The sequence below is a fragment of the Pundamilia nyererei genome, unplaced genomic scaffold, assembly GCF_000239375.1.
Source record: "Pundamilia nyererei isolate P.nyererei 1_Seehausen unplaced genomic scaffold, PunNye1.0 scaffold00004, whole genome shotgun sequence".
NCBI lineage: Eukaryota > Metazoa > Chordata > Actinopteri > Cichliformes > Cichlidae > Pundamilia > Pundamilia nyererei.
The window spans coordinates 2,465,312-2,485,911 of NW_005187405.1; the positions used below are offsets into that span (position 1 = coordinate 2,465,312).

General features: G+C 40.7%; 2 protein-coding genes across 3 annotated transcripts; both read left to right on the top strand.

Annotated features, from left to right (window-relative positions):
* Positions 1–1,214: 1,214 nt before the first annotated feature.
* LOC102213134 (endophilin-A2) lies at positions 1,215–13,763 on the top strand. Of its 2 annotated transcripts, XM_005721143.2 has the most exons (9): positions 1,215–1,470; positions 7,140–7,208; positions 7,358–7,574; positions 7,825–7,958; positions 8,209–8,367; positions 9,250–9,353; positions 10,353–10,486; positions 10,586–10,645; positions 11,331–13,763. In XM_005721143.2, the coding sequence occupies exons 1-9, from the start codon at positions 1,426–1,428 to the stop codon at positions 11,516–11,518; spliced, it is 1,110 nt and encodes a 369-aa protein (XP_005721200.1). In that variant the 5' UTR covers positions 1,215–1,425; the 3' UTR covers positions 11,519–13,763. The 2 variants fall into 2 exon arrangements, with proteins under 2 accessions (XP_005721200.1, XP_005721201.1); XM_005721144.2 differs by lacking the exon at positions 10,586–10,645 and having other exon boundaries at positions 1,217–1,470.
* Positions 13,764–13,978: 215 nt separating this feature from the next.
* On the top strand, positions 13,979–20,590 carry stap2a (signal transducing adaptor family member 2a). Its single transcript, XM_005721145.1, has 11 exons — positions 13,979–14,202; positions 15,062–15,133; positions 15,219–15,338; positions 15,430–15,486; positions 15,571–15,722; positions 15,822–15,953; positions 16,059–16,128; positions 19,123–19,225; positions 19,305–19,400; positions 19,478–19,609; positions 19,695–20,590. Exons 1-11 carry the CDS (start codon positions 14,095–14,097, stop codon positions 19,748–19,750), a joined length of 1,098 nt encoding a protein of 365 aa, XP_005721202.1. The 5' UTR covers positions 13,979–14,094; the 3' UTR covers positions 19,751–20,590.
* Positions 20,591–20,600: the final 10 nt, after the last annotated feature.

Sequence of the window (20,600 nt, forward strand, 5' to 3'; positions counted from 1 at the left end):
CATTTTTTTTTTCTTTACGTGTCTCCACTTTCGTCTTGTAAAGTCAGTGATCTATTTTTTTTTAATTGAAGAAAGAAAACTTCAAACAAAAAAATGTTTGTCTCCCTTCTCTTTCCCTGTATGACAAAATGTACAAGAGGTATATTACTAGTCCAAGAGTCACACAGCTCGATATACAGTATATTGTTGTCCAATGGGATACATTATATGTGGTTTTAAGAATGTAATAAATTGTTTCTTTTTCTTTTGAAGTGTTTGTGTAATTTATTTGCTTTTGTGTCAATTTATACAGGTCAATGCACAAGAATATAGGCAAATGTATAGGCGGTTTTCCACTGTACAGCCTTATCAGGGAGGCTTCAGACTGGTCCCAAATTCATGCTTCTGTGAACCTCCCCTCCCAATGCCAGACAGTGGGAGTTGTGAAGCGCTATCTTCAGCCGCTGGAAGAGTTAGGAGTGTTGCAGCAGATGGTCTGATCCCCACAGACCCTTGATCACCATATAATGGAGACAGACTGGGATTACATGAATGTAAAGAAGCAATCCAGACAGCCTAAATCCACAGAAGAGTCATGGTGAGCTCACCAAGATGCAAGAATGTGCTGGTGTAAGGTTAATTTGCATATATAAAAAAAGTGTAATTTGCCACTTAAAAAAAAGTCATGCACTATAATTGATAAATGCATTCTGACTAGAACCTAAAGAAAATTCACAGTGCTGCATGAAAAAAGTTCTTGCATATGGTTACCGTTCGGTGTGGGCTAAAACCAAACGTGAAAAGCCAAGAGCATTGTTGTACTTGATCTTGTACACTGTACACTCTAAAGTTTCCACATGCCATTAACCATAGATCTACAACAAAAATCGATTTGCAAGAATTAGTTAGTTCAGGAAATCACTTTAGCTGACTGTGACTTTCTTCCTACAAACTCGTTTTGTCCTCAGTAAATTAATTTAACACCTCAAATTAAGTTTTAGATTTTTTTGTAACTTTTTAAAATGCATTTTAATCTTTTATATTCAGCTATAAAATATTATTTGAAAATATAATAGGTGAATCAGTAGTGGAAATCGTGTGGAAAAACGAATGACCAGTTACTTATTAGAATAGAGAAACAACCTTTAGGCTTCAGTACTTGCAGTTTTAATATGGAGTAACGATACCTTAAGGTGGGCAGTTTATTAGTATTTTTATTTATTAGTCTACACGAAGTGCTTTGGTCTACTTTATCCAGCCGGATGGAGCCTCCCACACGAACCTGAAGCCAGGAAACTGTGGTTGCTTAGCAAACTTCTCATCCACGATCCAAAGTTTGGAGACGTGTTGCTCAGTCGCTGTTTGTGCTGTGAACTCAGAGCAACTGCTTTCCTTACGTTTCCCCCCTTCTTTGAGGTCCAGGTGGCAACGCTGAAACCTGCAAAGATGTCCGTCGCAGGATTTAAAAAACAGATTTACAAAGCCACTCAGGTAAGCGCGCGACAGTTAAACATTAGCCTGTCGTTTAGTTAGCCATGTAGCATTCTGACTACCTGGTTAAGCACAACGGAAAACTTTAACAACAAACAATTAAACACCTCCAGCTTGCTGCATATACCATAGGCTATGTTTTTGTTAAACATTTCAGAATATGACAAATGTGTTGCTAACGTAACGGCTAACGTAAAAGTTAATAGTTGACTTTATCTTAGCTAATGCTAATTAGCGAAACATTGACACAGCACTGGTTAACCCAGCTGTTAATCTTTCTATAAAAGTTTTGTTTTCCTCAAGTCTAACGATTTGTATTTATGCACCCACTGTTTTCTGATAAATTACTTTTTCCCCTAAGAAAGTGAGACCTGGGAACAGTATTTGTACCGAGCTTCTACCAAAGTTTTGTACTACTTGGCTTGTGCTCTTGTTAAATTGACGTTAAAAGAGCAGCAGACAATCGGAGGTTTCTTTTCGTCTCCCAAACAGAGACCTCGTACGTTGGGTGGAGTTTCTTCATATCTTTTCGGTGTTTTGTTGTTGTTGTTGTTGTTTTCCATAGCAGGGCAGTTAGCCAGTCTTGTTCAAAACTAAGGTTCCTTATCTGTTTCTTGGTGTATCGCAACAACCCAGAGACAGATGAGCTGTCCTGTTAAGATGATAACAGTTAAAAGTAAACTACTTTTAAGTGTTTAAGTTTCATATGTTTCCCAGCTGTGTAAAATGATCTGTCATTATTTCTTAGATATTCTGTTCATCAGTCACCTGGTGTAATGTTCTTTTTTTTTTTTTTTTTTTTCATCTTCAATACGGAAGTATAAAACTCTAAGCTTAAGAGTTCAGTGCTGTGTTTTAAACATTAGCTTTTCTCATTGCTGAGCATCTCCTATGTCACATAACAATAGGGCTGCCACGATTAGTCGACTAGTCACGATTATGTCGACTATTAAAATCGTCGACGACTAATTTAATAGTCGACGCATCGTTTGAAGCTTTGTAAGATCACAAAGGACGCAGGAATGAGTAGTAGGATTTAAGAGTGTAATAACGGACTGAAACAGAAGATGGCAGCACTGCATGTACAAGGATGCCAGCTGCCGTTAAACCCCGAAGAAGAAGAAGCTGTGTCCCAGAATTCATAGCGCAGCCCAGCGCAGCTGTCAACAATGGCGGCAGCTAGTTAGTTTTAACTTTACTCTTATTATTCTTTCTGGGTCACAAAATAAACGTTTAACATATTTTCAGGCGAGAATGTAGCTGTGTAAACCTCAAATATCTGCTCAGTTTATCAAGACACCACATATTTTCAAAAGCGCTCCGACGTTTTCGGAGACGTCTGTTACCCACTAGCTCGTTAGCTAGCCGGGGCAAGGCTAACTAGATCCGTGAGAACACCGGACTCCCAGCAAATCGTTTTCAAACCCACCGCCGTCTTTCGCTAGTCAGGTTAAACATATATATAAGTCACTTAGATAACTTAAAAATGTTATTGTTTGGCTTTCTTTAGTATTTTATTTGTTCCTGAGTAAATCAATTTGGCTGAGATGAAAGTTATAGTTTTTGCACAGCTAAAACTGTCAAGCAGACAGCTGATTATCAGAAGTGTGACACGCTGGAGAATATACTCAGGTGTCCTGTTATACTTTAGAAAGCAAGGAGTTTATTAAACTTCACCGAAACAATCTGCAAATTTCATTAAAAATGAATAAACTACCATCTTGTCTTTATTTTTAGTTAGCACAAACACTTCAAGCTGTAAGCTAATGATAGTTATATAAGACCAGATGCTGCTGGTGCAATAAGCTGTACGCTGTACGTCCAATGGATGATGATCTGATTAGTCGACTAATCGCAAAAATAATCGGTGACTAGTCGACTATCAAAATAATCGTTTGTGGCAGCCCTACATAACAAGCATGTAACTGAAGCAGCACACGTTAACATAGACAGCTGAGGGATTTGAAAGCTTAGATTCAGATGATTACACAAATTTAAGTCTGTGCATTCTTGTTACATCATGAATTTATTGTACTGGGTTTGTCTCCAGCTTCCACTTATCCATTAACAGTAATGCTTGTTATCAGAGAAACATAAATAGCTGCCCTTTGATGTAAATGCAAAACCTGCCCATGACCTGCGTTGTCCCTGTACCAGCTTTGCTAACATCATGTGATATAAAAGGGATTGCTCTTACGTCGGTGGGTGTGTGCGTCCTCCATTGTAAGTAATGGAATCCTAGTAATGTGGATACTGCCCAAGCCAGCTTCAAACTCACAAGTAATAACACAGATCTAGTTGTTATGTTAGTACTGTAACAACGGATAGGTGAATCCACAGAAACCAGTTCTTGCTAAACTAGCTGCACAAGTGGTTTGCTAACTATACAGAACAGTGACCAGCTCCTGTCATAGAAAAATCAAGAATTATTTAATATGCTATGGCTGCAAACACACAAGATTTATACTGAGTATTTTTTTTATCTGAGTTGTACATACCTGGCCCAGCACAGCTAAGCATCTTGTCATTCAGGTTTAAAAAGAAAAAAATGGGGTGGAGATTATTAGTTGTGTAAGGTAATTGCCTAACAGACTTACGTCATATGGCCTAGATATTAATTACATATAGATTCTACATTTACATTTTAAAGTTAAATCTTAAATAAAATGTGCGATTTTTCAAATTACTGTTTTTAGTACTTTGCCCACACAAAACCCCCCACAATTTTTATTTCCTATAGCCACTGTTGCAGGAAACAACTAAATAAACAAGCCCTTCAGCATGTTTTACAGTTTATAAGTGAAGTGCCAAATCCCTGTGCAATATCACATAAATGCTGAATGGTTCATAACCGTATCAAAAAATCAGTGCACCTTTAATTACTCAGATTATTAAGACTTCCTTTATGTTTGACAGACTAATCTCTCCTCGGCATGTGGCCACCAGTGTTGCACAAATTTCTGCCATTCTTCAGAGGCCATTTTTAATTTGCTCCTTATTAGAAGGACTTTGTGTTGCTTTACCCTTTATCTTATTAAAATATCCCAAACAAATACCCCAGACGTGCAGGCCCAGGTCAGAGTTTTGTGTTTTTACCAATAATATAGAGCTGCCATGCCAGAGGAACAGAGGAAGACCACAGAGGAGATTCATGGAGCTAGTGGTGGAAGAGATCCTCAGTGTTGGTGTGAAAAAAGAGAATGTTAGGGATAGGATGAGATGGAGGGAGATCATCTGCTGCAGTGACCCCGAAAGGGAGGAAGTGTGTAGTGTTTTGGCATTGTGCTTTGCATCTTTTGGCTACAGTATTCCCTTTTTGCCAGTTTTTGGAGACTGCCAGTCATCTTGTCAGACTGTGTCATGGTGTCATATGGATCATCCAACATATTTTTACAGAAAATATGTCAGCTCAAATGGGGCCTGCTGGGCCCCATTTGACATTATAATTCATTATAATTAGCCCATTTTGAACTTGGAAATGAATTTGATTTTAAAGTGGTAATTTCTGCTCCTTAGTATACTGAAGCCAAACCCTTTCACATGAGCTGAATTGGTTTTACTTTTCTTGTTGGCCAAAGACATTTCTTGGACTAAGCTGAATTAAACCTGCCACTGTCTCGTGTGGTGCTCAATAGAAGGTGGCTAAGCTAACATTGCAAGGTCAGATCTGCACCTAATTGCTTGTTTGAGGTCATTGCTGGAGGTTTGGTGAGTTATTAAAGCCAAATGTTCACTCACTGTTTTCCCTCCTGCAATGGGAATGTGTGTTTGTCTGTGTTCAATAAAGCACAGAAAAATAGTTGTATTTTTAACTCAAGCCTTTGATTAGTTTCAGATCAGATCAGATTTGTTATAAGGGCAGAAAACCACAGAGCTGCAATGAGCTAAGTTTTGACTTCCCACTGTGCATAACAACTTCTCATCTGGTACAAAGAGATTCTTTGATTTCAGTTTCTAAATAGGGAAACATCCAGGGCTAATCTATTTCCCATGAACCCTTTGGTGATAGGTGCTTAGGGCGAATTTCAGAGTCATTGAAGGTTAGAAAAAAACATTGCCAGGCCTGTGTACAATAAACTGGAGAGATTGATCGATCCATCTGTTCATAGAGTTTTATGTGTAGTGTGTTGCTGACAGCTGCACTGGACTGAACTGAAATAAGAGCGCGCACACACAATGAGCCTCTGTTTGGCTTGCCAGGAGACCTAGTGGAAGAAAGATGAAGCCTGCATCTGTGATTATTAAAATTATCCATGGATGTGGCTGTAGTGTAGGAAACTCTGCTAAAAGTCTGTGCTGGCCTAATGGAAAAAAGGAAAACTTCTAGTATAATTCCTTATGGAATTATGGTTCTAAGTAAAGAGGAAAGAACTCAGTCCCTCACACAGAGCTGAGGAGGTTGCTTCCCCCATGGAAAATGGACAAGTATTGGAACTTGGGAGTTAATTAAACAAAATCTTGAAAGATAAACAACAAAGTTTTAAAAGGAACAAAAGCAAAGGCGTTGCAGAGGGTTGTGAAAACTGCCCAACGCATCGCCGGAGGACCACTTCCTGCCATAAAGGACATCTACAGGAAGCGGTGTCTGAAAAGGGCTGGGAAAATCATCAAAGACCCCTGTCACCCATCACATGGACTCTTCACCCTCCTGCCCTCTGGGAGGCGCTACAGGAGCCTCCGGACTAAGACCACCAGGTACCGGAACAGCTTCTTCCCCACAGCTGTCAGACTCCTGAACTCTGCCTCCTGACATCTGACCCACGTTAACACATGGACTGGACATACACACATCCACAACCACCTACACACACAATGGACAACTGTACCCTCATACACACAATAATAACATGGACTGAGCCACCACTCACAACCACTAGCACTATAGCCTCTGTAGAAATTATCCACATATTTCACTTATCTTAACTGCACTAATGTATAATTCTCTGTAAATAATCATTCTGTACAATTCGATAATTTTTAACTCTACAACTGTTTATAAACTGCATAGTTCACATTTCTGTATAACTGTATATCTCATATTTCTGTATAGTTTTTTTTAAATTTCATATTCTGTATAGTTTTTCATATTTATATCCTGTTCATAGCCTGTACTCACTACAGCCTGTACATACTTATAGTTATAGCATATTCATAACATACTTCATACCGTGTACATTATAACATACCATAATAGACCCATTTCTGTAATATACTCACATATCTATATTATTGCTAATATATATTTGTAATATATCTGTATCATGGCTAAAGCACTTCTGGATGGAAACAAACTGCATTTTGTTGCCTTGTACTTGTGACATGTGCAATGACAATAAAGTTGAATTCTATTCTATTCTAAAAGCACAGGTGTCCTTGGATCTGGAAGTGGACAGAGTTGTATGCAAAGGGTTAGGCATTTTGTGTTGGCGCAGACAACCAGCATTTTAGATTCTCTGGAGATTATTTAGAGAAGCCAGAATTTGTCAAGCTCGAATGTTTACAACATTTGTAGAAAAAGTGGCTTACAGTTTTCAGAAACATTCACAGGGATATCAATAGAAATTTTATATGAAATATTTTTCTTTTTCAGTCTTCGTAATCCTCCGTGAAGGCCAGTCAGAATGTTAATTTCAGTCAGTTGCATTTTTCTGTTTGCTCTGGGTTCACAGTTGATGAGTGAGAAGGTTGGAGGTGCAGAGGGAACCAAACTGGATGAAGACTTCAAGGACCTTGAAAGGGTATTTATTGCATTCCACACAATACTTACAGCTCATGTGTTTAAGTTGTATTAGCTTGTTGAAATAATTTCTTCCAGCTTGATTTACATAAGTGGCCCTAATGGCATTCAACTTGCATTTAATTTTTTTCATTTCTTGTGTGCCACCAGAAAGCTGATATTACTAGCAAAGCAGTAGTGGAAGTCCTCAATAAAACATCAGAGTACATCCAGCCTAATCCAGCAACGAGAGCTAAGCTTAGCATGCTCTCCACAGTTTCCAAAATCCGTGGGCAGGTCAACAGTCCAGGCTACCCCCAGGCTGAGGGCCTGCTGGGGGAGTGTATGACTAAATATGGACATGAAATCAGCGAGAGTAGCAACTTTGGTAAGAACAGCAGTTAATAGCAGGAAAAGATATAAGGTAGAAGAGGCATGTTATACTTGATAGCATATGCTTTAAATTAGGAAAAGACACAAGAATGTGGACAGTATGATAGGGGAGTTGTGTGCATTTGTGAGGGGGTTGCCGACAGACATTGTTAATTTGGGGGCTTTGTTGTGTTTGATTGTTGCTAATTACATGACTCATATTATCTTAGGCATGCTCATGCTAATTGCGTGTGCATTTTCCACAGGTGGGGCTCTTATAGATGCAGGAGAGTCAATGAAGAGGTTGGCTGAGGTCAAGGATGCGCTGGATATTGATGTGAAGCAGAACTTTATTGACCCACTGCAGGGAATCGCTGAAAAGGACATCAAAGACATTCAGGTAGACTCAAAAGATTTTGCGCATACAGGCCTAGGCATTCACTAATGAGCTCTGCAGTCTGCATGTGAGTTACAATGTTATAAAAAAGTATTCAGAATCCAAGCTGACATTGAATTACACTAATGACAAAGAACATTTGTCAAAGCAGTTATGAACAAGTGAAAATCTTTTGATGTTTGTATGATAGTATATATTCTGTGAAATTTCATCCTCCTAATTGTAACACTAATCTCCCACCCCCACTTTGCAGTTCCACCTGAAGAAGTTGGAGGGCCGCCGTCTAGACTATGACTATAAAAAGAAACGTCAAGGTAAAATCCAAGATGAAGAGATCAGGCAGGCCCTGGAAAAGTTCCACGAGTCCAAAGAACTGGCTGAGCGCTCAATGCACAACCTCCTGGAGACAGATGTGAGTATTAAGTAGTACAATGTGGCTTTTAGAACTGCTGCGCCAAGTTCCTTCAACAGATAGTTGTAAGAAAACCTGACATTGTTTAATGAGTCTGATGTAACAAAAGTATTGATGTGATTAATGCCACATTTGTGGCTCTGTGTAAGACCAAAAGGATTAACTTGTTGGAAGACTGTATAAACTTAGGTTATATATCTGCAGGAGTGCCAGTGAGACACTCTTTGTTATTCTACAGCACTATCAGCATTATGCATAATGAAAAATACTGTGATAGAGACCGAATGTATTGTGACAAGAGATCCCCAATGAGTTTAAAAGCAGCAGTAGCTTTTAATTTTGACCAATTGTTAACCTAGTTCAGTGTCAACAAACATGGTTATTTAGTCTATAGTCATCTTTAATAATTTTAGCAAGAATAATGATTTAGGGCAGATTTTGTGGCTGCCAAGCTATCTGTGTACCAGTACTTGCAGATCTAAGTCTAGGAGGAAATGTATTATAATGCAAGGTATGCTGATGGATTACTTGTTAAAGTCTGTAATGGTGCATTAATACAGTAGCACTAAACTGAGAAAAGAGTGGCAAGTCACATAAGAAACTACGTAGCAAACATGAGAACCATGTGAAATTACATTGCCCAACTGTTTCACTGTTGCATGTTTTGGAAATGCATGTAGTTTGCAGCTCACAGGTTCTCCAACATCAAAACACACAAGTATTTAAGGGCAGTACGTATCACCTGACTTGCCTTGTTTTTTTTCCAATGTGCTGTGCAGTTACGCGAAACTCGTCAAACCTGTTTGGTGTGGTATTTGCTGTCACCGTGTTTCGTTTCTTTTTTCTGTTTTTTAAATACTCATCATGTTTCTGCCTTTGTAGGTGGAGCAGGTGAGTCAGCTGTCGTCTTTTGTGGAGTCTCTGCTGCAGTATCACAGACAGGCCACACAGATCATGGAGGAGCTTTCTGACAAACTGAGAGAAAGGTCAGCACCAGACTATTTTTGGAAAGTGGCATGCCTTTTGTATGTTGAGGCTTCGTCCTCTGGCTCATGACAGGATGATTCAGCCGTATCTTTTATCCATCTGATTACATCCAATGAATACCAAGCTGCAAAATATGTTTAGTTTTTTTGTTTTTCTGTTAGAGGAGTTCAAGTATCTCGGGGTCTTGTTCGCGAGTGATGGGAGAAGGGAGCCGGAGATCGACAGACGGATTGGGGCTGCAGCTGCAGTAATGCGGACGTTGCACCGGTCCGTCGTGGTGAAGAGGGAGCTGAGTGTAAAAGCGAAGCTCTCAATTTACCGGTCGATCTACGTCCCTACCCTCACCTATGGCCACGAACTGTGGGTAGTGACCGAAAGAACGAGATCGCGGATACAAGCGGCAGAAATGAGCTTCCTCCGAAGGGTGGCTGGCCTCTCCCTTAGAGATAGGGTGAGAGGTTCGGCCATCCGGGAGGGGCTCAGAGTAGAGCAGCTGCTGCTCCACATCGAAAGGAGCCAGTTGAGGTGGTTCGGGCATCTGACAAGGATGCCCCCTGGGCGCCTCCTGGGTGAGGTGTTCCAGGCATGTCCCACCGGGAGGAGGCCCCGTGGCCGACCCAGGACACGCTGGAGAGATTATATCTCTCGGCTGGCCAGGGAACGCCTTGGTATTCCCCCGGACAAGCTGGAGGAGGTGGCTGGGGAGAGGGAGGGCTGGGCCTCTTTGCTTAGGCTGCTGCCCCCGCGACCCGACCCCGGACAAAGCGGATGACGATGGATGGATGGATGGATGGATGTTAGAGAAACAAAATATCAGTTTAGTTTAGAACTTTAGATCATTTTGTTTTCTTTTAATAAAATGTGTCGAGTTTTTGTGATTGGATTAAAGCCCAAAATAAGATCGGCCAACTCTTTGTTAGCATGTCTGTATTTGTATTGGCACATCTTCTACTTGTGAGCTCAAAAAGGTAATGGTTTGTGATTCTGATTGTTTGCAGGGTAAATGATGCTCAGTCTCGCCCAAGACAAGAGTACACACCCAAACCCAAACCAGCCTTTGATTTTGGAGAAGTAGAACACTCAAACGGAGGATGCTCTTCATCCGCTTCAAGCCCTCCAGCTTACTCTTCTGGTACACTTCTTTCTTTCTGTTTTTTCCCTCTTCATATTGTGTGTGTGCGTGCGTGCGTCTCATTCATATGACTGATGTCTTTCCTTCTGCAACATTAAGCAAACACAGCACAGTATCAAGGGCCATCCTTCCAAAGACCGTCCATCAAGAACAGGCGGCGTGAGTGGACAGAGGAAGAAAATGTGTCACTTGCACTGAACTTAAAACTATTACTACTACTACTACTCAGCCTGTTGCACATCTTTGTAGCAGAAAAGTTTATGCATTAGTGTGAAGTGTCTCACTAGCTTTGCTACACTGTGATTGGTGGGTCAATTAATAACCAAGGCTGCAGATACATTCATTCATTGGCAAACAAAAACACATCTTAAATAACCATTGAGTATGGTATTATGTATGAAGTTGTATGTATCTGAAAGCTTAGTGCACTGATGACTGAATTTTCTGAATGTCAAGAAAAAAAAACAATCGTGATGTACCCAAATATTTAATTTGCAGTTTAAAGTCTGAATCAATTCTCAGACAAAAGAGAAGAAAATAATGGGGAAAATATGTAGCCTGATTTGTACTCCTGCATTGATTTCTTGAGGTTCAGAAGGATTCTCCTTAAGCACACTGGGGACTAACTTAAAAGTCTTTATGTTTCCCGTTTTTATGACTTGGACTTCATGGCTACAGAGTGGACTGGAAAACATTGGTGTTAAATTCCCTATAATGAAAACCTTTCAAAGGAGAGTATACTAACCTCATTGAAGGGAAATTGTTTCCATGGAATAACTGTATTTGTTTTTTGTTTTGTTTTTCCTCCCTTTCTCCATCTCTGTGCCTCTGTCTCTTTCTTCAGCTGAGCCTTGCTGTAAGGCCATGTATGACTTTGATCCAGAGAATGACGGAGAGCTGGGCTTCCAGGAGGGTGACATCATTAAATTGGTCTCTCAAATCGATGAGAACTGGTATGAAGGAAGCCTCCGTGGAAAATCAGGATACTTCCCCACCAACTATGTTGAAGTGATGGTCCCTCTGCCACACTGAAAACAGCAGGGGTTAAGATTATGAAGAGTGGAGGATAAAGGATTACCAGATCTCTTGATAACAAAGATTATATAAAGAGTAAATATCAAGACAATGACCAATATTTTTTGTATCTAGAGGTTAAAGAGTACACACAGATTTGTAAAAACGTCAAGGGCAGAGGAATGTTTGATGAGCCAAATTATATCGTAATATTTGGGTGCTTCTGTCATATCCTGAGTTTTATAGCCATTCTCTATGCACCTGTGCACTTTTTACACTACACCTCTATCACCAGGACTGATTAAGAAATGTTGAGAGAGAATGGTGTTTGGGGAAGAAATGGTCTACAAACTCCTAAGTGCAACAACTTTATTTTTCTTATCCTGTTTTTATACTCAGAATATTACGTTTCGTTCTATGCATTGTTCATATTGGTACTACACACATGCATGCGTTCCTCTAAACACTATTCATACACTCCCATTTTTAATCTCTGTACCTTAAGGCCTTAGTACTGTGCGCCAACATGGAGGACTGGCTACCCTTTATCAATGTTTAGTCTCTGCCGCCCTCTAGTGGTCACAGAGTTTCTTCTTAGCTCCTTATTCAGCAACACTATTATGTGATGTTTGTTGGCTGTTTCTTACCAAATCTATGTTGGGTAGTTTGTCCTAAGTTTTAGTTTGCAGATGTTGAAACGGCGTGAGTGAGTCAATAGATGTATTTTTTTCTAAACATTGGTAGTTTTAGCATTAACAAAAAGAATTGCAATTAAACTCTAAAAATTACAATTTAACATTATTTATGTAACGCAGGTTACTTACAACCTAGATCATACTGCCCTCATTTTATTCAACATGGATGCCAAAGAATAATTTTTTTTTTAATTTCCAAAATGCAAAGGGCTGTTCGTGTGCACAATTGTGTTGATATTTCAGATGATTACATGCAGCATCCCACCGTTCATGTTGTGCAACGTTACACCAAAGCCAAAACCATGTTCTTTTAGTTCCTGCTTTCTCAGGCTCTATTGATACTGCTGGCAGTGTCACTCATAATGTTCTGTGGGGTGTTTTTTTTTTTTTTTTGTTTTTTTGTTTTTTTAATTCAGCTGTTTGTTTCATGAACTTTCTGTCACTGGTGCATTTTCCACGTCAGTGCTCGGGTGAGCTTGGCCTTATTATTCTAACCTCCAATTTGATGCGTGGAATTTAATCTGATGTGTGTTTGGTGTTTTTTGTACCTGCCTCAGTTTTCAGGCCGAAACTGCATCAGACCTGATGGGGGTTACTATCTTCCAGTGACTGTGTACTGAATTTACAAATAATAAGGAAGGACCTTTGCACAATGGCTGGTTTCAGTTCCAATTAAGCCTATTACAAGCAAACTATGAACTGTCATGGTCTGTGCTGTTCACTAGAATGCCAACTTTCTCCTCTTGTCATGATCCCCTTGTTAGACCGCCCCCTGCCCCACTCATCTCTCCCATCTCCATTTAAACTGAGAGTGGAACAGACAGGTCTTTTCAGCAGGCAAGGGCACACAGCACTGGATTATGCCCTCCCCCACTATGCGTTATTCACCACCTGCCCCTGTGCCCCTACCCCCTTTCTCATTATCTACCCCATCCCAAGCCCACGGTGCCTCTGAGGCTCAGTCTCCCAGTCCATAATACCATCATTGCTATCACAGTAGATACCTCTTAATGTTTTGCTTGCATCTGTGCTCTGTTATTAGTGGTATGCATTGCACCGGGGGTTTGGCATAGCAGACTAATAATTGTGGTTCAGGTGTGGGTTTACATGCCTCATTACACATAATCAAAAGCCCCCTTCCCAAGTTTAGGAGAGGAGGAGGGTCAGGGACTCAGGGGCTCAGGTTGAGCTGTTCTGTAGCTTGTATAATATTCATGAAGAACAAAGGGCTAAGATCAGCTTTTGTCAGCTGCTGCTCTTACTGTGGAAATAAAGCTTTTATTTCTCCCCCCCCATCATGCACGCTTTTGAATTTTCTGTGAAAGTAGCCTAACTTTTTGTATGTTTTTATTTTATTTTATTCTAGCTTTTGCCATATGCAATGCCTCATTTTTTGTAACTGTGACACAATAGGGAGAAATGTTGAGACTAAAAATGGGATTATCCTGGATTATCTTTAGGATGTATGAATTACCTCTATGCTAAATGTAATCTTGTGTATTGTATAATTAATGTGGTGTATGAATGAATGCTGTCCATTTGCTTCTTTAAATAAATGTTAAGTAATTTGTCCCGTGTGTCTGTGTAAAACTAAACTGCTACAGTTTTTGTTTTTGTTTTGTTTTTTTCGTTGATTATCACACAATACATATTTTGACGTTTCGACAAATGCTCTTTTTTTTCTTGCTCACTAAACATCTCAATACTTGGGACTTCATCCCCCAGTCATCCTATTTTTAATCTCTATAACCACCCGTCTGCATGACCCCCAGACACAGCAGGCTGCATCAGCCAGCTGTTGGATTATTGCCACGGCACTATCTCATCGGGGAAGGCGTGTCAGTCCCCGAATTACTCAGCGCCCCTTTGTCCTCGTTCGGTGGCCAGCCAGCGACACTCATGGCGGCTGCACCCGTCAGGCAGCGCTCCGGACCAGGGGGGCAGCGGGCACAGCTCCCGCCCTGTTACTACGAAGGGTACCTGGAGAAGCGAGGACCGAAAGAAAAGGTAGGCTCACCCGGTGCACATCAATTGCCGTATTTTGGTTTCGGCGCGTCCTGTAGATGCTGGAAGTCGGGGTCTGTGTGTGTGTGTGTATGTGTGTGTGTGTGTGTATGGACCGCACACCGGCTGAGCCACCATTCCCAGAGAGCTGTCAACTTCCTTATTGTGCGAGAATGGGTGAGGCGAAACTGCACTGCTGCTGCTGGCGGGGATTTATTTAATTCACACAGCGGTGAAGCATATTGGAGGCAAAGCATGCAACGATGTAGCATCTAATCACAGCGTCTGAATGACAGAAATCACGACTGCTGTCAAACATTACATGTTATTGCCACATGAACCGAACAGGACTGTATTTTGTTGATAACGGGGCATCTGATTGTCACAAACGGTACCCCAGCCAAGTGTTTCCACTCAGAATCCATTAGCTGACTCACAGACACTCAATCTTTTGAATTATTGATCCGCCAGTCTGATCTCTGAAATACATATCCTAGATTTCAAATAAAGTTACACAGAGAAATTGGCAGTTTTGCCCAAGGATACTTTCACGTATTAGCTTTATTTTTAGGGAAGACGATAAAGAAGACACTCCCCAGGTGTCCTACCCCTCTCTGATTAGGCTCCTTTTTAATGCAATGTGGACATGTAATGTGAGCATGGCTCAGGTGCAGGGTGTCGCAGTGATCCATGGCCACAGACTGACAGCAGCTGAGGCTCACTCACTACAGCCATCTCCAGGGACAGGAAATGTGGGGGTGATAAAAGGAAAATATCCATTACACTGACAGGGAAGACAGCACTGGCCCTTTTTGGTTTAACATTTTTAGTTCAGGTCTGTGTGTCCATCTGTATGTGACAGGCATCCAGGCGGCTGTGGACGTGCCTGTGTGGGAATTCTTTGTATTTCTTCAACAACGCCAAGGACACTCATGTAAGTTCCAGATTATATAGCATCTTGTGTGTCTTTTTTCATATAATAGTGTGCTGGCACTAAAATATAATTATGTGTGCAACAGTATGTGGAGAAGCTGGACCTCAGCGGCTTTGTGTCCCTGAAGGACGACTGCAGCCGGGACAGAAACCTAGAGGCAGCTAGGCTCATCCTCCAAATGAAGGATGGAGAGACCAAACTCACAGTAAGCCACTTGGCTCACACACTCAGACGCAAAGATGCTAAAATTAACAAATCTTTGCTGAGACAGAAAATGCTGCTGCTGTCTTTTCCAGGCACCAAACTTGGAATCACGGGAGCTGTGGAAAGGATTCCTCTACTCTGTTATAGATGTAGGTATTAATCTTTTACACAGCTGCTGTCCCTGCATCCCTGTACCAGCCTGCCTCTCACATGTTTTTCCTGTCCAATTACAGCTGAATGTACCATCCTATCTCACACTGCTGCCGGGGCAGCTACAAATGCTACAGGAGGTGGTGGACAAAGAAAGAGCCAGGCGGAGAAGTCGCAATCCTGCACGAGCTCCTCCTTCGCCTCTCTCCGTTCCTTTAGTAGGAGAGATCCCACCGTGAGCACTCCTCTGTGCTACATAGAGAAGATGCACTGCAGCTAAAGTGGCTTTGGTATATCACCACATTACCTGTAACACTGTGTGTTTCATCTGCAGATGTTTTCGGCCTGTGTCCCGGACGGAGGCTGAAGTCCTTTTAGAGAGACACCCAGACTGTGGCAACATGTTGCTTCGTCCAGGCAGAGACGGATGCTCGTTGGCCGTTACTACTCGACAGGATCTCAACGGGTAAACACATTCTGAATATCTGAATACCGCAGTTACAAAATCACAAACATCAAAGGTTAACTAGAATATCATTACATGCTGTCTTTTTCTTTTTTGTGGCTCCAGGTCAGTTTTCAGACATTACAGAGTCACACAGAGGGACCAAGGTGGTTATGTCATTGATGTTGAAAATCCTGTAAGTGCAAAAGTGTCATCAGTTACAGTTTTACAACATTTCATAAGAGGAATGTAAAACATGTTAGTATAACTGACCTACTTTCAGATTCATGAGTATTAGGAAAAGGAGAAGAGGTTTAATTTTTCTAGTGTACACCACAGTGGATCAGGAATGGTGTGATTGACGTAAACACAAAGAAAAGGAAGGATTTTAACAATTATTGCATCAGCCATTTAGAAACTACAGCATTTTCACAGGCTCAAAAGTAATTACACATTGTGGACATGGGTGCCTTTTTTCATTTAGGAGACACAAGATACAAGACTTGTAACAAAGCAGTGATTTTAAATCTTATTTTGGTGTTAAGTCAGCACATTTTTAAAATGTTTATCAGATTTGACTGCGGATTCTTTTATATCTCAGTGACCATCAAAGTTAGGTCAGATGACACATATAAATAACTGCCACAAGTGTCATCACTATGGCTTTCAAATGGCGAAACCTGCTTCTAAAAATACTTTCATTCTCCAGCTCAGCAACACTAAAAGATGTTAAAGACCATAACAGACAAGTAAAGTGGATGATTGTGGAATTAACTGATTAAAAACCCCTTCACAACATCTAGCCAGTTAAGAGCACTCGAGGAGGCACTGTAAGTGTATCATTGTCAAAGCCTGCAATCAAGAGACGCCTTCACGAATGTGCAGACGGTTTACGGCAAGACACAAAAACCACTGTTTACGTTTAAGAACAATAAGATCAGATTAGACTTTGCTTGGAAACAGAAAGCAATATATTATTGTGGAATAAGATTCTTTGCTAAAATTAAACCAAGATGAACTTTTATCTCAAGAATGGGAAGAGTGGGCAGAAGGAAAATAACAGCACACGATCCAAAGTAGATCACACCGGCTGTAAAATACACCAGAATTAGCGTTATAGCATGTGCATGCATGGCTGCCAGTGGAACAAAGTCCACCAGTGTTTACTGATGATATGACTGCTCATAGAAGTAAGTGGGTGAACTTTGAAATAGATGTATACATTTTGAGTAAAAAAGGTACAGTTTGAAAAGGTTATAGCAAAAGTAACCCAGGAGCTTGATAAGCCAGAGAAGTGAAATGAAAGTGGTTGAGTGAGTCTCAGGATTTCCGTTCAAATGAGCATGCTTTTCACCTGTGCAAGGGAAAAAAAACCCAGAAATCCACTAACAAGCAGCAACCAAAAGCAGCTGCACATAAGGACCTGGCAGAGCATCACAGAGAAGGAACCACATTGTTTGGTGATATCCATGAGTTCCAGACAACAGAGAATCCTTGTATGCAAAGGATTGCATTCAAGCACTGAAAATAATCCCTCTGAAAACAATGTTTAAGCCTTTATATAAAAAAATGATGTCATTTCTATATGGGCAATGCTATTTATTTTTGTCTTGAATCAAAGTTAAGAGTCAAAGAGTTTATTTGCATTATTTCAAATCAATCGTGGTGGTGCACAGAGCCAAAATTCACAAAATTGTGGCCTGATCAAAAACTTATAGACCTTACTGTTATAGATTCAGAATTTTAACATTACATCATGGCTGTGTTTTTATTGAAGAAATGTGTGTTGTTGTTTGTTTATTTTTGCAAACGTCAAACCACTTAAATCCAACTGATCAGACTGATGCATGAGATTATTAAAAACACGGGTCTCAGTTCACCTCTTTTATTGTGAATCACAGCTACTTAACCATGATGCTCTATGTTGGATTTTTTTTTTTTTTTTTTAAATAAAGAGCTTTTATGCAGGATGTCAGATACAAACTTGATGTTTCAGATCTCTTCAGAGCTGTTATTTTCTCTGTACTGACAGCTGGTCCAAATCAAATATAGCTCTGTCCTCACATTAATCCTTTAAAGCTTTTTGAGTTTTCAGGTTTTGAGGATTTTTGTGGATATTTTGGCACACAGGCCTTAAAAACATTATTTGAAAATAGAACTGTAAGACATAAATTCTAAATTTGAGTAGAGAGATTGAATAAAGCAGGAGAATCAGGGCTATACTTCATATTAACACTTATATGTCCTCATTTGTGCTTCTTGTATGTGGAGTCCCCAAGGCTCAATCTATGGACCGGTTTTTGTTTGTTTATATGCAGTACCCCTCAGTCTTCTGCTTAACAGCTACTTTGCTATGCTGATGATACACAGCTATACTTTTCTGTTAGGCCCAACAACCTCAGGGCCCTCTCCTACCTCAGCAAATGCTTCACTGCAATTAATATTTGCATGCATTTACATTTTCTCCATCTCAACACTGGTAAAACTGAGGCTCTTGTGTTCAGCCCTGACAACTTCTCCAGGGAGGCCAGCCAATTACATTGTTCCCCATCTCCACCAATATCAGATCTTCTAAAAACCTTGGTATTATTTTTGACCTGCAACTGAAATTTGAAATACACCTCCAAGGGAATCCAGACTTGATTCTTTCATTTAAAAAAACGCTGCAAAAATCGGTCGCTGTCATTTCATAATTTACAACTTTAAGATTGCTATTAAAAAGTCACTGGCCCTGATGAGGCACCTCTATTCTTGCTGCTCAGCCTGTCAGTTTATCTGAACAGGTTCTTTTAACTGTTCCACGTTTTTACTTTTAAGCCTGAGGTGATATTGAGGTGCTTTTGAAGTTGGAGTGCCCAAACTTTAGAACAGCTTCCCTCAGCCTATCAGGTCGGGTGAATCTGTGGTTTGTTTTTAACAACTGCTGAAAACTAATTTTTTATAGATTATCTTTCCCTTCATCTTTCTCCCATTATTTTTTTTTAGCCGTAGTTTAGATCTAATGAGTATATGGAGGTGAGTATGTCAGTAACATATGATTGACTATTTGTCTGTATGCTAGATCATGTATACTTATTTTTAATGTAAAGCTGTTATCCAAACTATGAAACACACTGTAGCTGTGTGTTTTAAGTTAATGTTATTGTTTTTATTGTTATTATTGTTATAACACAGAGGTATCTTCTTGCAGATCCCCTGTGCCACTCTTCATGAGGTCATTGATGCACTAGTAGAGAAAACAGCAGGAACTCTTCAGCCTTTCCTACTCGAGGAGCCTTATGAGGAGAATATAAGTGAGGCATTACTAAACATTTCTCACCCACCTTTTTAAACAAATTCGTAATACTAATTTTGTTAAGTTTATGTCATCAGCATATGTTTCTGCCAATGATGAGAACGGAGAGAGGATCCTCCACACTGCCCCCTCAAGCCCCCTGCCTAGGGCCCCTGCCCTTCCTCCAAAACAAGGTTTGTGCCGGTCATATAAACCATGTGCAATGAGAGGCAGAGAGCATATCGTGATCACTGCTCCCATTCTGGTGCAGATCGTTGGTCCTCCAGCAGTCCCCTGTCCAGGTCCCCCGCCCCAGACCGTCGCATTCTGACCTCACCAGTCCCGGCCTCGCCCAGCAACCCGATGAGACGACTCATCCTCTCCCCTTCACCTCTCACACAGAGTGAGTACAAGATGTGCTGATTTCATTTGCGGCAGTTTATCTGCAGTCCTTTAATCCCAAATTGTTTATCCCTGGTTGTCCACAGCGCTCAATGAGGAGCTGAAAATGAAGCTGGAGAAGAGACGAGCGAGTCAGGAGTGACTTTTACTGATTGGGAGGGACTTCCTGTCACAGCATACTCAATCTTCGGTGCCAAACCTACTCTCACTGCAGCTACGTGCTCATCCTGTGCCTTCAATGTGGAAGACAAGGGACTACAGAACCACTACTTTCTCTTGGAGAAACTTAAAACTGTGTATGTTTATTTCAGTATTTATGTTGTTAGATTTGACATGAGTTAACTGACTCTGGCTAGCTCCCTAAGAGCAAGACCGACTGGTTATCACCGATTACTTTCATGCAATCTCTCAAAATGCTGCCCGCCCTGGTTGGCTGATGACCCACTTGCGCGTTATCCAGTTGCATAATATTGTTTACAACCTGCCTCCGAGCAAAAATACAGTCCACAAGAACTATGAATCACTCACAGAAGGACTGGCACATATCGGACTTCCAGTTGAGCCTCATGTTTTCCTGTTTGAGCCAAAAAAACAAACAAATAAATGAAAAAATACTGGGTGCTAAACTGCTGCTACAACACTGGAAACCACTTAAAAAACAACATGTAGACTGCCATGATCAACTCCAATGCAACAAACTCTGACATGAGACAAATCCAGGCATGCTCAGCTCCTTGAGTCACCTCAGTCACATCACTACATGTAGCATGACTGGAATAATAACAATACAACTTAGTTGCACACTCTCTGCCTGCCTGCTCCGAGTCCTACATCTGACTGATAAGCAACCATTAACACTGCTGTTGATACAATGTAGCTCATTTACAGCTCAACTTTAACTGTGTTGTGCGTGTTTCCTTATTCTCTTCTCTTGTGTACGTGCTATTGTATGGTGCTATGATTGACCAGACCTGCCTGGAAACCACAGACTG

Bases quoted from the DNA above. Each gene is read 5' to 3' on its own strand.
- LOC102213134 (XM_005721143.2), top strand. From the start codon at position 1,426: ATGTCCGTCGCAGGATTTAAAAAACAGATTTACAAAGCCACTCAG. The intron at 10,487-10,585 runs GTACACTTCTTT...TGCAACATTAAG, and splicing joins CCCTCCAGCTTACTCTTCTG to CAAACACAGCACAGTATCAA. The intron at 10,646-11,330 runs GTGAGTGGACAG...CTCTTTCTTCAG, and splicing joins GTCCATCAAGAACAGGCGGC to CTGAGCCTTGCTGTAAGGCC.
- stap2a (XM_005721145.1), top strand. From the start codon at position 14,095: ATGGCGGCTGCACCCGTCAGGCAGCGCTCCGGACCAGGGGGGCAGCGG. The intron at 15,134-15,218 runs GTAAGTTCCAGA...TGTGTGCAACAG, and splicing joins ACAACGCCAAGGACACTCAT to TATGTGGAGAAGCTGGACCT. The intron at 15,339-15,429 runs GTAAGCCACTTG...TGTCTTTTCCAG, and splicing joins ATGGAGAGACCAAACTCACA to GCACCAAACTTGGAATCACG.